Genomic DNA, 15,051 nt, shown 5'->3' on the forward strand with positions numbered 1-15,051 from the left:
ATGAATACCTCCTAAAATTTGCAAAGTAGGTAGTAACAAGGAAGATGTTCAGATGGATAATGATTAGGACAGACTTAGATGAATAATGAGAAGAAATGAGAAGAATTTGCATCTCTGACGATCCTGTACAACTGGATAAAGCTGCATTATAGTGTGTAATGGTACAGAAACATATGCCCATAAAGTCCAAAATGTGTGTGCAGCACTCCTGTCTATTGAGCTTTAACAGCTTTGGGCTTTGGAGAAAAGCAGTTGCACTACAGTTCAAGGAGCATACCAGGTCATTTTCAGAAAACAGTAAAATTGAGAAGTCTAAATGTGCAAAAGAGTTCACAAGGTGTTTTAATACATCATTTGATCTTCAGAAATTGCCGGGTTTAGCATGTATTATTTTAAGAGTTCTGTTCTTTGAAAATGAGTACTCAGTTAAATTGTGCACTTCCACTTCACCACTGTGCAAATGGGAAAACCTTGCCTGGGATTTTTTTCCCATGAATCATCTACCCACAAGTACAACCTACACCTTTGCTGTGGACTGAAACCTGTGGGCCAGCATACCGGCAATCTTTCAAGCAACCTAGTAAGTACCTCTTGCTTTAGCCTGGGTACCACTATGCATAGGTAATTTTCAGGACTTGTTTCTCTCATTCTGTATCAGGCTAAGCATAAATGTAAGTCTAAGATGCAAATCCCAGTCTTTCCACATGAGCACACTGTGTGTTTCAGCAGGCTTCTCATAACATTACAAAAAGCCCCTAGATTGCACTGTGTAGAATGGTAGACAACTGGCAAGAGGCTGTTGCCCTGGTCATTGCTCCTTTAGAAGAAGGATGAGCTTCCTGGGGATCCTGTATGAAATGCTGAGATGAATATCCCACACTATCATTTCAAATGGCAATGAAATTGGAAGGTTATCACAAACTGTCACCATTTATTTATGGTTTGTGTGCAACTGTAACCACAGATAAATCTGTCAAGATACGAGGTCTTCTATGAGTCTAATCCAGGTAGCACGGAAGAGAGGATATGCCTGAGAATTGTATGCAAGTACCTAAGAGACCTTTGGGGAGCGCAGGGGAGAAGCACTGCCAGCTATTGTTCAACCCTAGAGGAGGAAGGGCACAGACTTGCTCCTGCTTTGCAAGACAACGGGCCTGCAAAGCTGCTCAACAGCTCAAGATGTTGACATCTCTTACCTTCTCTCCTGCTGTTGCCCTACCAGATGATACCTAAACACGGACAGTGCAAAAAGGCTTTTAACAGCCTTCCATAGTGCACTGTCAAGCCCACAATAAGACACTACAAGTGTTTGCTATCCCTTACTCAGCTTCAGAGAAGGGACAGTTAGTGTTACTGCTTGATGGGGAGAATGGTGTAGACCCATGGCACAAAAACATTGCAAGTCCTGCACTGCTCAGGACATATCTGAGCACAGCTCCCCTCCTAATGAACTAGCTTTAAACCTTCCCAAAAACAAAGTAAAACAAATGAATAAATAATTTAATAAAGTATTTCCAGTGGCTTTTCTGAACTTTATTCCTTCAGTTTCTAAGTATCACTTAATTGCCTGTTACTCTCCTCTGTTCTGCAGTTCATGACTAAAATAGAAAGGCTACAAAGCTACAGGGAAGATATTGATGGACATCTCTGCAAATTGCTCCAGCTGAACCATAAAACTGTCAACCAAATGATACATGTTAGTTGTGATGGCACTATGCCTTCCAGAAATAAAGTGAATCCCTAATGGAAGACTTTGCTAAGGAATTAAATATTAAGTAGTGCTTATCCAAGATGGATATCAAAGGGATTAGAGACAAACCCCAGGTTTGAAGGCTTTTGTTGGTAGAATGAAAGCTAGAGCATTTATTTCTGACCTTCAGGTTTTTGACTGATAATGAGCAAGACAAACCTACTAGTGAGATGATAATAATGGCAGAGGAAAACATCTTTATTCTTTGTTTTGCAAGTGGTAGTGGCCCAATGCTCTTAGTTTTCTTTGCCTGTTTCATAAAGCACAGTCATAGAAGAGTACTTATGTTCTCCATTATTGACAGGGTTCCTAACTGGAAGATCTTCTAGCAGGTTGCCTCATGAGCTCATGTGATGGCCACAGGAGGTATAAGGCTACATGGAACTTAGAGCTATACTTGGTGTCAAAGTGGCAAATAGCTTTGTAACAGAGATACAATTTTGAATACAGTTGGGTTGACTTTTTATACAAAATAAGCTAGCAGAGGGAAAGTCAGACAGACATTTGCTCCTCAGCTCCAGAATCCTGCAACTAGGAAAAGACTGCAAGGGTAAGTATATGCCTGACTTGGGAGGTACCCTGTTGCAAAGGACTGGCAAACTGGGACTCACCTCTAGGAAACTGCAAAGTGGCTTGGTTCTGATTGCTGACATATATATTACTCTGGCTGCAGCTTCATCTGCCTCTTGATGCTTTCGGTTCCTGCTGGTCTTGTAGGCCAAAAGGGTTCACAGCCAAAATTCAGGCAACAGCATTACACCCTGGAGGCTCAGGTATAAATGGCAATCTGGCATTGTGACTTGACTCTGAAAGGGGGATTTTCCTAAATTCTCCAGGCTTGCTTGTACTGTGGCTTAGCTCAAGTATCCTAATGCCTTGGAAGAGCAGCAAGGCCCAAGCTGAGTTCTAGAGAGGGTTCCATACACAGTACTGAAGACACTGCCTTTACCCTTACTGAAAATGCCTTTTTGGAAGCCAAGGCTTCTGCAGGAGCATGCTTGTTTTCTCCAAACTCTATTTTCTGAGAAGATCCAAGGAAGGTGTTAAAGTAGGCAGCAGAAGTGCAAAGTGTCATCTGAGAACCTGGGGGCCAAAAGGTGGGGAGCATAAGTTCTGCTCTTGGAGGTGGGAAGAAATGACAGACAGATATCTGGATATATTTTTTTGTGATAACTAAGCACTAATAGATGAGGCATTCCAGGGCCTGAGACAGCCTTTGCTTCTTGGATAACTGTACATTCCCACACGGTTGCCACTGGTCTTTGGGTAGATGGACCGAACAGTCTGTGTTTAATGTCACATCTAATGCAGTCTAACCAGGGCTCCTACTACAAGGGCTGGTCCTCCTCTTCTTCTCTGTCACTGCTTATCTGCTTCTGCTGTTTCCCATGTGTCATGTCTGACAGCCAGACAGCTGAAGAGAGGATAATTCAGCTGGCTGGGTGGGAAGCAACTCTTTCTGGGGTTAGTTTTCTTCTGAGTTGGCAAGCAGCAGAGATGTACACTGCATGGTTCTGGCACCCGGTAGTCTGCAACAGTGAAAGCACAGAGGCAGGGATGGGAGAGAATGAGACCAGACTTCACTCAACTGCCTGCTGTTAGGCTGAAGAAAGCACAGTACAAAACTGTGCTCCAACTCAGGTATCTTAGTAACTTCTATAGCATGGGCAGCCTTTGAAAGCTAGCTCTCCAGTGATCCTGTCATTTGCAGGAGTCCAGCAAGATGTATGCACTCATCTTCACCACCTACTTGCTGCCATGCTTGCAACTGCTGGCAACTTACTAAAGGTATCTATTGATCAGACACCAGTCTTATCATCAACGCAGCATGTATCACAGTGCTTCTTTTCTTATGGAAGGCTTGTTTTTAAAGCTCAGCTTATGACAATGTTGCAGCCATTCCCCAGGACCTGGTGGGCTTTGTGAGCCTGGGATTTGCTTCCTCCTCTTCACTGATTCATTCCCAGCCCTTGGGATGACCACACACTGGATGTGGCCTACAGCTCTCTGTTGTCTTTCTTCTCAATGAGACAGTCTTATCTTGGTTCAAGGCCTGCAGTACCTCTAGCACTAGGTTTCTGCCAGCAGGCTGTGCAGATTGCAGACGTAACATCTGAACCTCTGATGCTGATTGCCATTGATTTTCTACAAAGCAGCTGTTATCAACCCGAGCTAGAAGTGGAATGTGGTGCAGGTACATTGGTGCTCTTTGAGGCACTGAGAATCTTGAGGGACCCTGGACATATCCTAGAGTTGCATGGTCACCCATCTTGGATTAGCAAGGGTTGGTGGGGTAGGTAGAAAACATCAGCTGCTTTATGCCCCTGTGTAGGGTGGGAGGTATCATTTCCTCCCAGGGCTTCTTTCCTGGTACCACATCATAATTTTTTTTCCAACTCTCACTTTTTGTCTAGAGATACAATTCTGACAATTTTGACAAGTGTTATATGGCTTTTGCAGTAGACTTTCTGGACTTCATAGCTAAGATGCAGGTGCTCTGCAACCTGAGGAGATCAATTGCTAATATACAGTGTAGTCTGGGTAGATGCAAACAGCCAGATTCAGGTTGATTAAAATACTTCTCAGCCCTTCACAAGTGCTTTCCTTCTCATTACTTAGTTTACCTAAGATGTGATTAGGAAGTCTTGTTATCAACTCTGTGGAATACAACGAATTTAACCAGTATTGTGGGTGTTCTTGCAATTCTAGACACAAACTGTGTGCATATCTTTAATATCCCAAAGCTAGATACATTCAAGGACAGGATTTGACACCTCCCTGCATTGGTGATACCTGTCATTCTACCCTGGCTTTCACTCAAATATATATAGGATACGGTTGCCCAGCAAATCAATTCCCATTTTTCCAGGGCATGGATCTTATTAGTCAGATGTGACCTCCTAACCCATCTTGATTCAACATGACTAAAGGGCCTTGCTAGCTGCAATTCAGCATTGTACATCTATTCTTGTCTTCAGATAAAAACTGGTAGATATAATTTTGTCATTACCAGTATTAGGCCAAGACCTTTACATTAACCTAACAATGTGTTGTCTTAGTGTTTGTCTTGGCTGATATGGTTTTAGCTGTGGTAATGATTGTTGGGTGGTCAGGTGACTGTTTTCTACAATTTTTAATCTCTAAATTGGAGTGTCATCAATTTGATAGGTGAACCACTCGGTGGATAAAGAACTGGCTGGATGGTCGCACTCAAAGAGTTGTGGTCAATGGTTCAATGTCCGGCTGGAGACCAGTAATGAGTGGTGTCCCTCAGGGATCAGTGTTGGGACCGGTCTTTTTTAATATTTTTGTCGCTGACATGGACAGTGGGATTGAGTGTGCCCTCAGCAAGTTTGCCGATGACACCAAGCTGTGTGGTTCTGTTGATACGCTAGAGGGAAGGAATGCCATCCAGAGGGACCTTGACACGCTTGTGAGGTGGGCTGATGCCAACCTCATGAAGTTTAACCATGACAAGTGCAAGGTCCTACACCTGGGTCAGAGCAATCCCAGGCACAGCTACAGGTTGGGCAAAAAGGAAATTCATGGTAGTCCTGCAGAGAAGGACTTGGGGGTGTTGGTCAATGAGAAAATGAACATGAGCCAGCTTCAGTGTGCACTCACAGCCCAGAAAGCCAACTGTGTCCTGGGCTGCATCAAAAGGAGCGTGACCAGCAGGTCAAAGGAGGTGATCCTGCTCCTCTACTCTGCTCAAGGGGGACCTCACTTGTAGTATTGTGTACAGTTCTGGTGTCCTCAACATAAAAAGGACATGGAACTGTTGGAACAAGTCCAGAGGAGGGCCACGAGGATGATCAGGGGACTGGAGCACCTCCCACATGAAGACAGGCTGAGAAAGTTGGGGCTGTTCAGCCTGGAGAAGAGAAGGCTGCATGGAGACCTCATAGCAGCCTTCCAGTATCTGAAGGGGGCCTACAGGGATGCTGGGGAGGGACTCTTCATTAGGGACTGTAGTGATAGGACAAGGGGTAATGGGTTGAAACTTAAACAGCAGAGGTTTAGACTGGATATAAGGAAGAAATTCTTTACTGTGAGGGTGGTGAGGTACTGGAATGGATTGCCCAGGGAGGTTGTGAATGCTCCATCCCTGGCAGTGTTCAAGGCCAGGTTGGATGAAGCCTTGAGTGATATGGTTTAGTGTGAAGTGTCCCTGCCCATGGCAGGGTGGTTGGAACTAGATGATCTTGAGGTCCTTTCCAATCCTAACTATTCTATGATTCTATGATACCACCAAGGGTAGAATGTGTGAGAGCACAGCAAGAGCCAGCCGCTCCCTGAGGCTGCAGGAGCTAAGGAGGCTAACACAGCCATCAGCGGCCTGACTAGCTCCATCTACTGCCTCTGAACTGAGGAGCAGGGCAGGCACTTGTAGGGACCTGCTGTGATTGCAGTGGTTGTCGCAAACATTCGACTGACACTAAACGGTAAGGAAGTTGTGGTTGGAAAAGGGGCCCTGTGGAGGTGGGGCAGCACTTCTCTGAGCCAACTTCCCTCTGTCCAACTGAAACTTACACCTGCACCAAGAAAAATGTCACCCCAACTGAGGGAGCTTCAAGACCACAAAAGACTCCCAACTATCCCACTACATTTTGGAAGATTCTAGAAGGCTAATATGAGAATTAGCATGTTACCATCACCTTATTTTGCACAGTGGGTGTAAGCCAGAAGGAAAGGACTGTAAGAAAAGTGGTTTCTTGTTGACTGCAGACCCTCCATAGTGGCAGAACCAACAATGGATCCTGGACTGGTGATTGCTCCTCTTTTCTTCTTTCTCCTCTTTCCCTCTTTCCCCTGCTCTTTTCTTTCTAGATACCAAAATGGTATACAAGTTTTGTTATAATAACTGATACTGTCTCTCCTGAATGTCACAAAGATGCAACTGAAAGCAGGACTCTGGCCTGTTCTTCTTACTTCACTTTTCTGCTTTACTCAGTGAAGCCTATTCTGTACTTATGTACAAAGACTGTAATGTTCATACAGAGTAACCCTGAAGTTAGAAAGGAAAAAGCACAGCTTTCTCTTATCATCACCCATTCCTTTTGATAGGCAAAAGTGAACCCAAACGATATAGAGAGTCATGTGATTTCAGAATAGCCCAACAATCAAAAGCTCGATTCTGAATATGAGGAGGAAAACATGCCTACAAGGATGGAAGAGAAAGGATTCATGCCTGTGTAAGAGGCAGGCAGAATCCTGCTGAGTTAGCTTTCATTGGAGATGTTGTGCTAGGCAACAGAGTAATTTTGGTAGCAATGCGCCAGCAGAAGAAACTGCATGACCTGAGAAGTGCCCATCAGAAGTTTTGCATCTAGCTGTAAGAGGGAACCACACTGCCTGCAACATCCTGATTCTGTATGTGCACTGAGTCTGAAAAGGTAAATCTGATTTATGCTCTGTAAGCACCTTTCTTTTGCCTAAGTTGGAATAGGTAAAGACCAGAAGGGAAACTCAGATTCTGTGGTCTAACAGTAGTAGTACTGTATTCTAACATTAAAAGAACATTAACTGTTGGATCTTCTTCAGGAGTCAGTACCATTTTCATGGTACTAAGCAAGTGGTCAAGCTCGAATCCAGTCACTTGTAGCTGGGCAAAAGCAAACCCTTGAACTATGGTTACAGATTCTACATGCTCCCAGCTGCTACAAGATTTGTGTCAGCTTCTGTTTTGCAGCTGATTCAAGAGGCAATATTTATTATCTGTATATCTGTTTGCAATGTGTCTATGGACTTACTGTTTGTCATAATGCTTGGTAAAAAGAATTCAATAGACACTTTCAATTTTTTTTGTGAACTAGAGTTAAATTGTTTGTATTTGGTCTGACAGCAGGTTTTGGATATCTGTGATGCTGGTTGTATAATATCAGTGATACCAGTCAACGTATTAACAAATACAGGTTTAGAGGTCCTTCTGGAAATGGAAAGGCACAAGGCACACATTTTCTCATGTTTGCTCCACAGGACATAGATTGTAACTGATGCTTTGTGTGGGCTGTGGAGAAGCAGAGACAAACGTAATCATGTAATCCTCTAGGAAACTCAGAATGGCTGCTCTTTCAGTCCTCAGATACACATCATAAGAAGTAAGCATTTAGAAAGTCCATCTACAGCGCATCTGTTATCAGATGCATTTAAAGCCCTTTGCCATACTCAGATCAACAAACGTGTTTAGACTGAAGAAGCAGACATAGCGTAAATTCTGCTACAGCGCTCTTTCGGGGAAGGCTGCTCACCCGCACTACAGTGCGATGCTGCTTCTTGCTGGCCAGAGGACATGACAATAGACAAGACAATACTCCCCTCATGTGGTACCCAAGAGAAACGCATCAGCGACAACCGCGCCGTGCCGCAACTTCAGGGCAGTAACTCTTGCTCACTGGCCACCATCACCACCACCACCACCACCAACCACCGCACCAACAAGTACCAGACACCTGGGCTTCAGGCGGAGACGTTACTAATTTTTACATATCCTTTTCTGTTTTACAAGGGTGGGTAGGGATAGAATAGAATAGGGTAGGGTAGGATAGGACAAGGGGGAATGGCTTTAAGCTGACAGAGAATAGGTTTAGGTTGGATATAGGGAATAAACCTTTACTGTGAGAGTAGTGAAGCACTGGAACAGGTTGCCCAAAGAAGTGGTAAATGCTCCATCCCTGGCAGTGCTCAAAGGCAGGCTGGGCAGAGCCTTGGGCGCCATGGTCTAGGGTAAGGCATCCCTGTCCATGGCAGGGGGGTTGGAACCAGACAATTTTCAAGGTCCTTTCCAACCCAAACCACCCTACGACCCTGCAGGTCTATGAACTATCCGAGCGGCCCTTCGGGCTGCGAGCTGACTACCCTCACTGCTGCCTTTGGGGGCGGGACCCATTGGGGGCGGGACCCGCTATTCCTGTCGCGTACGTGGCGCGTAGTAGCAGGCGTCGGCGTCTCCTGACCCGCCCCGCTATGGCGCTGGTGGTTTGGCTGGCCGTGCAGCTGAGCGCGGGCTCCGCGGCGTACGTGGTGTCTGTGGATGCCCGGCGAGCCGAGCGGCCCTTGCAGCACTTCTGGAGGAGCACTGGCTTCTGGTAAGCGCGCAGCCCTGCCGCCGGCTAGAGCAGCCGGGGTGAAGCCGGGTGCCTCCAGCCCTGCTCAAGCAGAGGGTCTCCAGCGTGTAAGGACGAGCCCCCTCAGAAGAAGCCTGGGCACTTCCCAGCCTGCTGGTGTGGGGTCAGGGGCCCGGCACCTCGCTGCCCATCGCGGCGCACTCTGTGCTGTGTTACGTATGTGGAGCTGGACAAGGGACTGGCCAGAGAGTGAAAACAAAGCAGACCACAAGACAGGGCCAGTCGCCAACCCCCCTTTGACTTGTTCCCTTTCCTCCAGTGCAAGGTCGTGTGAAGTCCTTCCTCTTCCCCAGCACAGTACATATGGTGATACTCGGCGCTCTTTCCTTTTCACAGTTTCCATTGTCACAGTCCCTAAGTACACCAGGGCGAAGCTTCCCTGCCTGTTAGCTGTAGGAGTTTGTTCTTGCAAGATACTTTGAAGCATGCAGCGTCTTCCTGATGTGGCCAGTGAGTCAGTTTGATTGAAGCCAGGGGTATGGGTGAGAGCATGCACAAATCTCAACTCCACGACTTCATACCCCAGTAGTGCTTTGTGTCTCAGAGGAAGCCATGTCTTGCCTACCTAGCTGGGGTTGAGTGGCCTTCAAGTTTTGTGGGATAAATTAAGGCTTCTGGCAGGCTTGAAAACAAGATATGGTATCTTCCTCAGCCATGTTCATATCTTCCTCTAAACTAGTAATGAATTCCTTCATTTAGACATATAGTGGACAAAATAACAGTTGCAGGAAGAAGAGTTACATCAGGGATGGAGGAATCTGTAGTGTGTGCTTTGGATGAAAAAGAGTTTGTGCACTTTTTAATGTAATGCGTAAAGATAGCCGAAGACAGAAGTAAAAAAAAAAAAATTTCCATTGATTTTCCATGTCAGTAGGAAAACAGAAATTTTTGGACTGTCTGGATTTTTTTTTCCTGTTGGCTGTTTCTTTTTTTATTTTAATACTTGTAACGTTAGGAAACATTGACGAAAAACTGTCTTAAAGCATAGGATGTTTTGCCCATTTAAACTGCAGCCTAAGAAACACGTGAGATTTTAATTGTGTGAAAGAAACTTTGGAAAACTGTATGCATGAAAAGCATGTGAGGGGAAGGTGGAGGAGGAGCAGTAGAGGCAGGGTCTCAACATGTGTCAGCAGCTGTTCAGTTATGATACCTGCCCAGCACTGGTATTTCTCAAGATAGGATCCCAGCTCTTTTGAAGGCTCACACAGCTGGGTGCCAGTTGTGAAAGCTTTTCTAGTCACGGTTTCAGACAGTTGAGCAAAGGCACAGCCATGGATCAATAGTTGATAAAATCTGTGAGCAAGGCTTAAACAAGTGGGAGCAAGTTCTCTTGGATGTTCTACTCAGAACAGGAAAGGACAGATGCTGATGCTACCACTAACAAAGCACACTCTTCTGCCAGCTTGCTTTTGTATCTTGGTTTCAGCTAGATTTCTCTATTGCTTAGAGTGAATTTCAGAGTGCACTAAGCAAAAATACATGAATGCCATATGCCTTGACTTTTGTCTTTGCCACTGCTTGAACTGAGGCAGATTTGAATCTCAGGGTAGCAGTCCCTCAAAATCTGACAGTTAACATCATCCTTATCTACTGGAACAATTAAAAAACCCCAAATAGCTAATGCATTTTTAGTACGAGTGGGATTGGTAACTTCTTGGTCTTGCTTTTGTGACTTGAAGCAATCTCAGGGAGATATTTTTAAGTGCCTTGAACACGGCCAAAGAATGTGCAGGCTGTGAAGGTCTCATTCTGCTTCTTACAAGTGTAGCTTTCACAGCAGAGCAAGAATTGATGTCGTTGCATGGACTTCAGCAGGAAGATCAAGTCCATATTTGTCTTACTACAGACTCCAGCAAGTATGACTTGCACTCCAAAGCCTAAAAAATCCTGAGGTCCTTTATCATTAGTTACTCAGAGACAAAATGACTGCCACTGTATGGCTTCTTCAGCCCACTGCTGTCCGAGGTTGCTATCTGTATAGGAATGATTGCATGTAATACTTCCCTTTGAGCATGGCAGTGAGATGGACCGAAGCTGTGTTCTGCTTTGCCAAACTACATGCAGAGCTGACTAGCCCCATATAGTCTGCAAACCCATTTTGCTTTGTCACTATTCAGCCTGGAGAAGAGAAACTGCATGGAGACCTCTTAGCAGCTTTCCGGTATCTGAAGGGGGCCTACAAGAGTTCTAGAGAGGGACTCTTCATCAGGGACTGTAGCAATAGGGCAAGGGGTAATGGGTTTAAGCTTGAACAGCGGAAGCTTAGGTTAGATACGAGGAGGAAGTTCTTTACTGTGAGGGTGATGAAACACTGGAACAGATTGCCCAAAGAGCTGGTGAATGCTCCATCCCTGTCAGTGTTCAAGGCCAGGTGGGACAGAGTCTTGGGCACCATGGTCTAGCGTGAGGTGTCCCTGTTAGGATAATCTTAAGGTCCTTTCCAACCTTAACCACTCTATGATTCTATGTTAGACAGTGCTCCTCAAGCCTGTGGTGCTCTTTGGTGGTATAGCGACCTAGCATAGCTATGTTTGGATACCCAGTGGAGCTACTAGTTAATGTTGCAATGTGTTTCTTTTCTGTCCTTTCTTCCCTGAAGCCCTCCTTTACCTCACAGCCGTGCTGATCTATTTGACCTGAGTAAAGACCAAGAGATCAACCTTGCCTACATTTCTTCTGTTCCACAGGGTGGCATTGAACAAGTTCGAATTCACTGGTTATTGGAATTAGTTGCTCTTAGGTAAGCAAACACCTTTTTCTTTATTCCAAGTTATCCTGCTATTTAATCACTCATGAAAGTATACCACAAAACAAACTGTTTCAAAGACTGCTAATTTTATTTTTCAACCAAAACTACACATTTACCTCTAGATCATGTGACACAGGAACATTCATGGTTATGGAGGAGCCCAAAGTGTGTGTCATGGACCAGACAGTTCCCTGGTTGTTGGCTACCAGTGCTGGTAAATACAGACATTTTGACACCTAGACCACACGTTCTGGCCATGCTGCACTAGTCATCAGGAGAGTTTCAGGTGAAAATTCCCAGCTCTTTGCCAGTTCCATAGGACCGACACAGTCCCTCCACAAGTTAAGAACCCTTTCCTATTCTTAAGTAGCAGTACTAAAGTTTATTGGATATATGATTTATACAAGGCACCACAGTGAAGAAAAATATAGTCAATCTACCTAATGGATATAACTTTTCCTAAAAGGCATATAATGATTTTATTTCAACATTAGTATTAAGCTAGTTGGAATTACAAGCCTATCCCCAGCTTCTCTCCAAGTCACAGTACCTAGTTCCTGGTAAAATAGGAGAGAAGAGAATCAGGAGGTTTTAACATCTTCAGTTGTCATACACTTAATCTTTGTGTAAAAAGCAGTATAGCAAACATAAATGTGCCAGAAAAAAAAAACTTGCTTTTTTAGTTACCTTTTACATACTCCTTAGAAATAATTTACAATCTCCCAGCATCACCACATCATGGCACTGAAAGCTGTTCCCTACTGTGTTTGACATTGTCTTACACAAACAATTGTGAGCCAGCTCTGCCAATGAAACAGAAATGTAAAATTGTTTTTATGGTTTCTTCTGGTCTAGTGTGTCTTCCTAGTAAGAGTCTTAAACCTTACCCCCACTCTTATGCATCACCAAGTTTCTCTTCTTGGGTATCCTTTGGTACCATTCTTACAATAAATATGATGAAAAAGAGACTTTTGACATTCAATTAGTCAGCCTGCTGGATAAGAGAAAGGCAGCCTCTCTTCACTTTTCTGTGCAGGCTGTTGCAAGGATTCACGTTCATTAGCACTGGAATCTCTTGTTTTCCCCCCTCTGTCTTTTAAAATGAGAATCATCTAGAGTTAAAGCTGGTTTTTGCTTTTTTCCCCTTTATATTCTAGGCTGATTGCTTGATCCATGAAGGTAAAAGAAGTCTAGATTGGTAGGATATGTGTTCTTTTGTACTGAAACAATTTTGACTTCCAACAACCGCTTGCTTTGGCTTAACAGCCTAAGAGTGTCTGTATTGAGGTTGTCTGGCAGTAATGCCTGCAAACCCACTTCCTCATGCTAGGCCTTAACAGGGCCTTAAAAGAGATATTCCCTGATCAAAGAATTGTTACAAACAAAAGCGAACACAAAGCAATACTTTTTCTTGAGCTCTGCCAATTTGTGTGTTTAACAGAGAGAAGGTAGTTATACCATGTTGATTTAAAGAATAGTGGAATAAGAGTCGTTTATGGCAGAAAAATGCCACCAATCTTCACTCCTTTAATCTCTTGACAGACATTTCTGTCAGGTTTTACTTCTCTGGCAGTACTAATGGTACACAGCTGATTGATAGGCTTTTTTATAATGAGTGCATGAATGTGTCAGCATTGAATCACTTACCTAATTTTGTGTTATTCTCAATACCTGTGAAGAGATTTTTTATTTTGTCTTTTACTTAACAAAGTATTTGTTCTTGAGAGCCAAACAGGCTGTAGGGCACCTGGAAAGCCTCAGTTTGAGTGTTCTTTCATTCAGTGACCTGAAAAGTTGGAATAAGCAAGTCACATGCTATGTTGACATGACTTGTTATTTTAAATGACGCAGCAGAGAAATGGCTTTTGCATACATGGAACCTATTCTAGAGTCTGCTGTTTGTAAGAGGCACAGCTGCGGTAGAATTCCCTTCTGTGCTTGGTGCTGTGTATGAACCACCCATAATAAGGAGAGGAGGACAGGGCAGCTGTCCTACCTTTTGTGCAGGTAAATACAAGTTTGAATAAGAGAGACTGTATTCTGCCAGTGCTGTACGCTGTAACACTGAGTACTAACTGTGTTACAATCAAAATCTAAATATATGCATATTTGTAGAGGGAGAACATGTATATGTGACAGCACAACTGACTCTGGGCATAGCATTTGACACAAAGCAGAATGAACAACAGTTAATGCAAATTATGATAGAAAGTAACCCAGCCCTGTAAAACATGGTGTAGTGGACCTCAAATCAGAGAAGAATATGCTAGAAGGAAAAAAAAAATAAAATATCTGTATTATGTACAAACAGTGGTGGAATTTTTCCTTTACTTGGCCCAGGTATGCTACTGTATATCTTCATTAGCACTTAGTTAGAGAGACCAGCCAGGCAGTTCTGACTGACCCATCAATCCCCTTTTAGGCAGATCACAGATTTACCTTCCTACCCCACCCTCTTTTCTCCTGTTTCTGTTTGCACCCGGGCAGGCAGTGATGCTAAGGTGAATCATAGTTCTAAGGTTTTGTGTTTGATAGTCCTTATTTGTCCCTGGAGTTGCATGTGCCCACCAAAGACAACTTATTTTTATGGGATGGTACAACGATGTGGGTAACTGTGTGACTGCCAGATAAAACCATTCATTTTTCTGTTTATCCCCATAGTAGTTACAAAATTGTGCAGCAGAGTCATGCTTCTTCCAGCATCATTAAGGGTTTCACAAGCTTTAGTAACTAATTACCACAAATGGAAGCCAATAGTGCAAGTGACTCCAGCAGTAATTTTTGGAAATGATGGTTTTGAGATGAACCAGTGATGGATCATGGTTTCTTCTTTGGCAGATTGTGTGAGACTATGTAATCAAGGTGGCGAGACATGCTACATTCCATAATATTTTGTGCATTTTATTTGTATTCAACTAGTGGGAGCTGTTCAGGAGCACACCTAGAATGCTGGAAGGGGCAAAACCTTGCAAGATGGAATTTAAACTGTTAGGTATTCAAGATGCTGGATTGACTGCATTTTCATGGAAATGATTTAGCCCTCCTAAAACACATGAGTCATTGAAATGCTGTGAGAATCAACTGGCACTGGGCAGACCTTCTAGCACAGCAGCCTCTTGATGTATATGGTGGGTCACACACATTCATGGCACAAGGGGGCAGTCAGTCTCAAACTGCCGTATTGCACATCACCTGCATTTTAAAGTGAAGGTGCAGATAATATAATCCAACCTGTTCCATCCTGGTCCTCCACTGCATCCCCAGTGGCTGTTCTGTTTGGTATCTGACAAACAGCAGACGTCTTCAGGGAAGAGTGGCTTGTAGGCCCATTGCTGTACACAGTGAACAGTGTGTCTGATAATTTAATTATTGCAAACAGCCCCTCTCTGTCACTTTTGTGTTGAGTAGTCAGGGAAGACACA

General features: G+C 44.0%; 1 protein-coding gene across 3 annotated transcripts in view; it reads left to right on the forward strand.

Moving 5' to 3' along the window:
• Positions 1–8,693: 8,693 nt before the first annotated feature.
• The window catches only part of IDUA (alpha-L-iduronidase), a 43,784-nt gene continuing 37,426 nt past the window's right edge, over positions 8,694–15,051 (forward strand). For 2 of the 3 annotated variants that reach the window (XR_004081371.2, XM_031054354.2), the window contains exons 1-2: positions 8,717–8,838; positions 11,480–11,620. Coding sequence is in view for 2 of the 3 variants with exons in the window: in XM_031054354.2 (XP_030910214.2) it covers positions 8,717–8,838; positions 11,480–11,620 (263 nt within the window). In the remaining variant the exon portion in view is untranslated. Of the gene's footprint in view, positions 8,839–11,479; positions 11,621–15,051 lie in introns of all 3 variants that reach the window. The other variant, XM_005154876.3, reaches the window with a different exon arrangement.

Source organism: Melopsittacus undulatus, chromosome Z (genome assembly GCF_012275295.1).
Source record: "Melopsittacus undulatus isolate bMelUnd1 chromosome Z, bMelUnd1.mat.Z, whole genome shotgun sequence".
NCBI classification, from domain to species: Eukaryota; Metazoa; Chordata; class Aves; order Psittaciformes; family Psittaculidae; genus Melopsittacus; species Melopsittacus undulatus.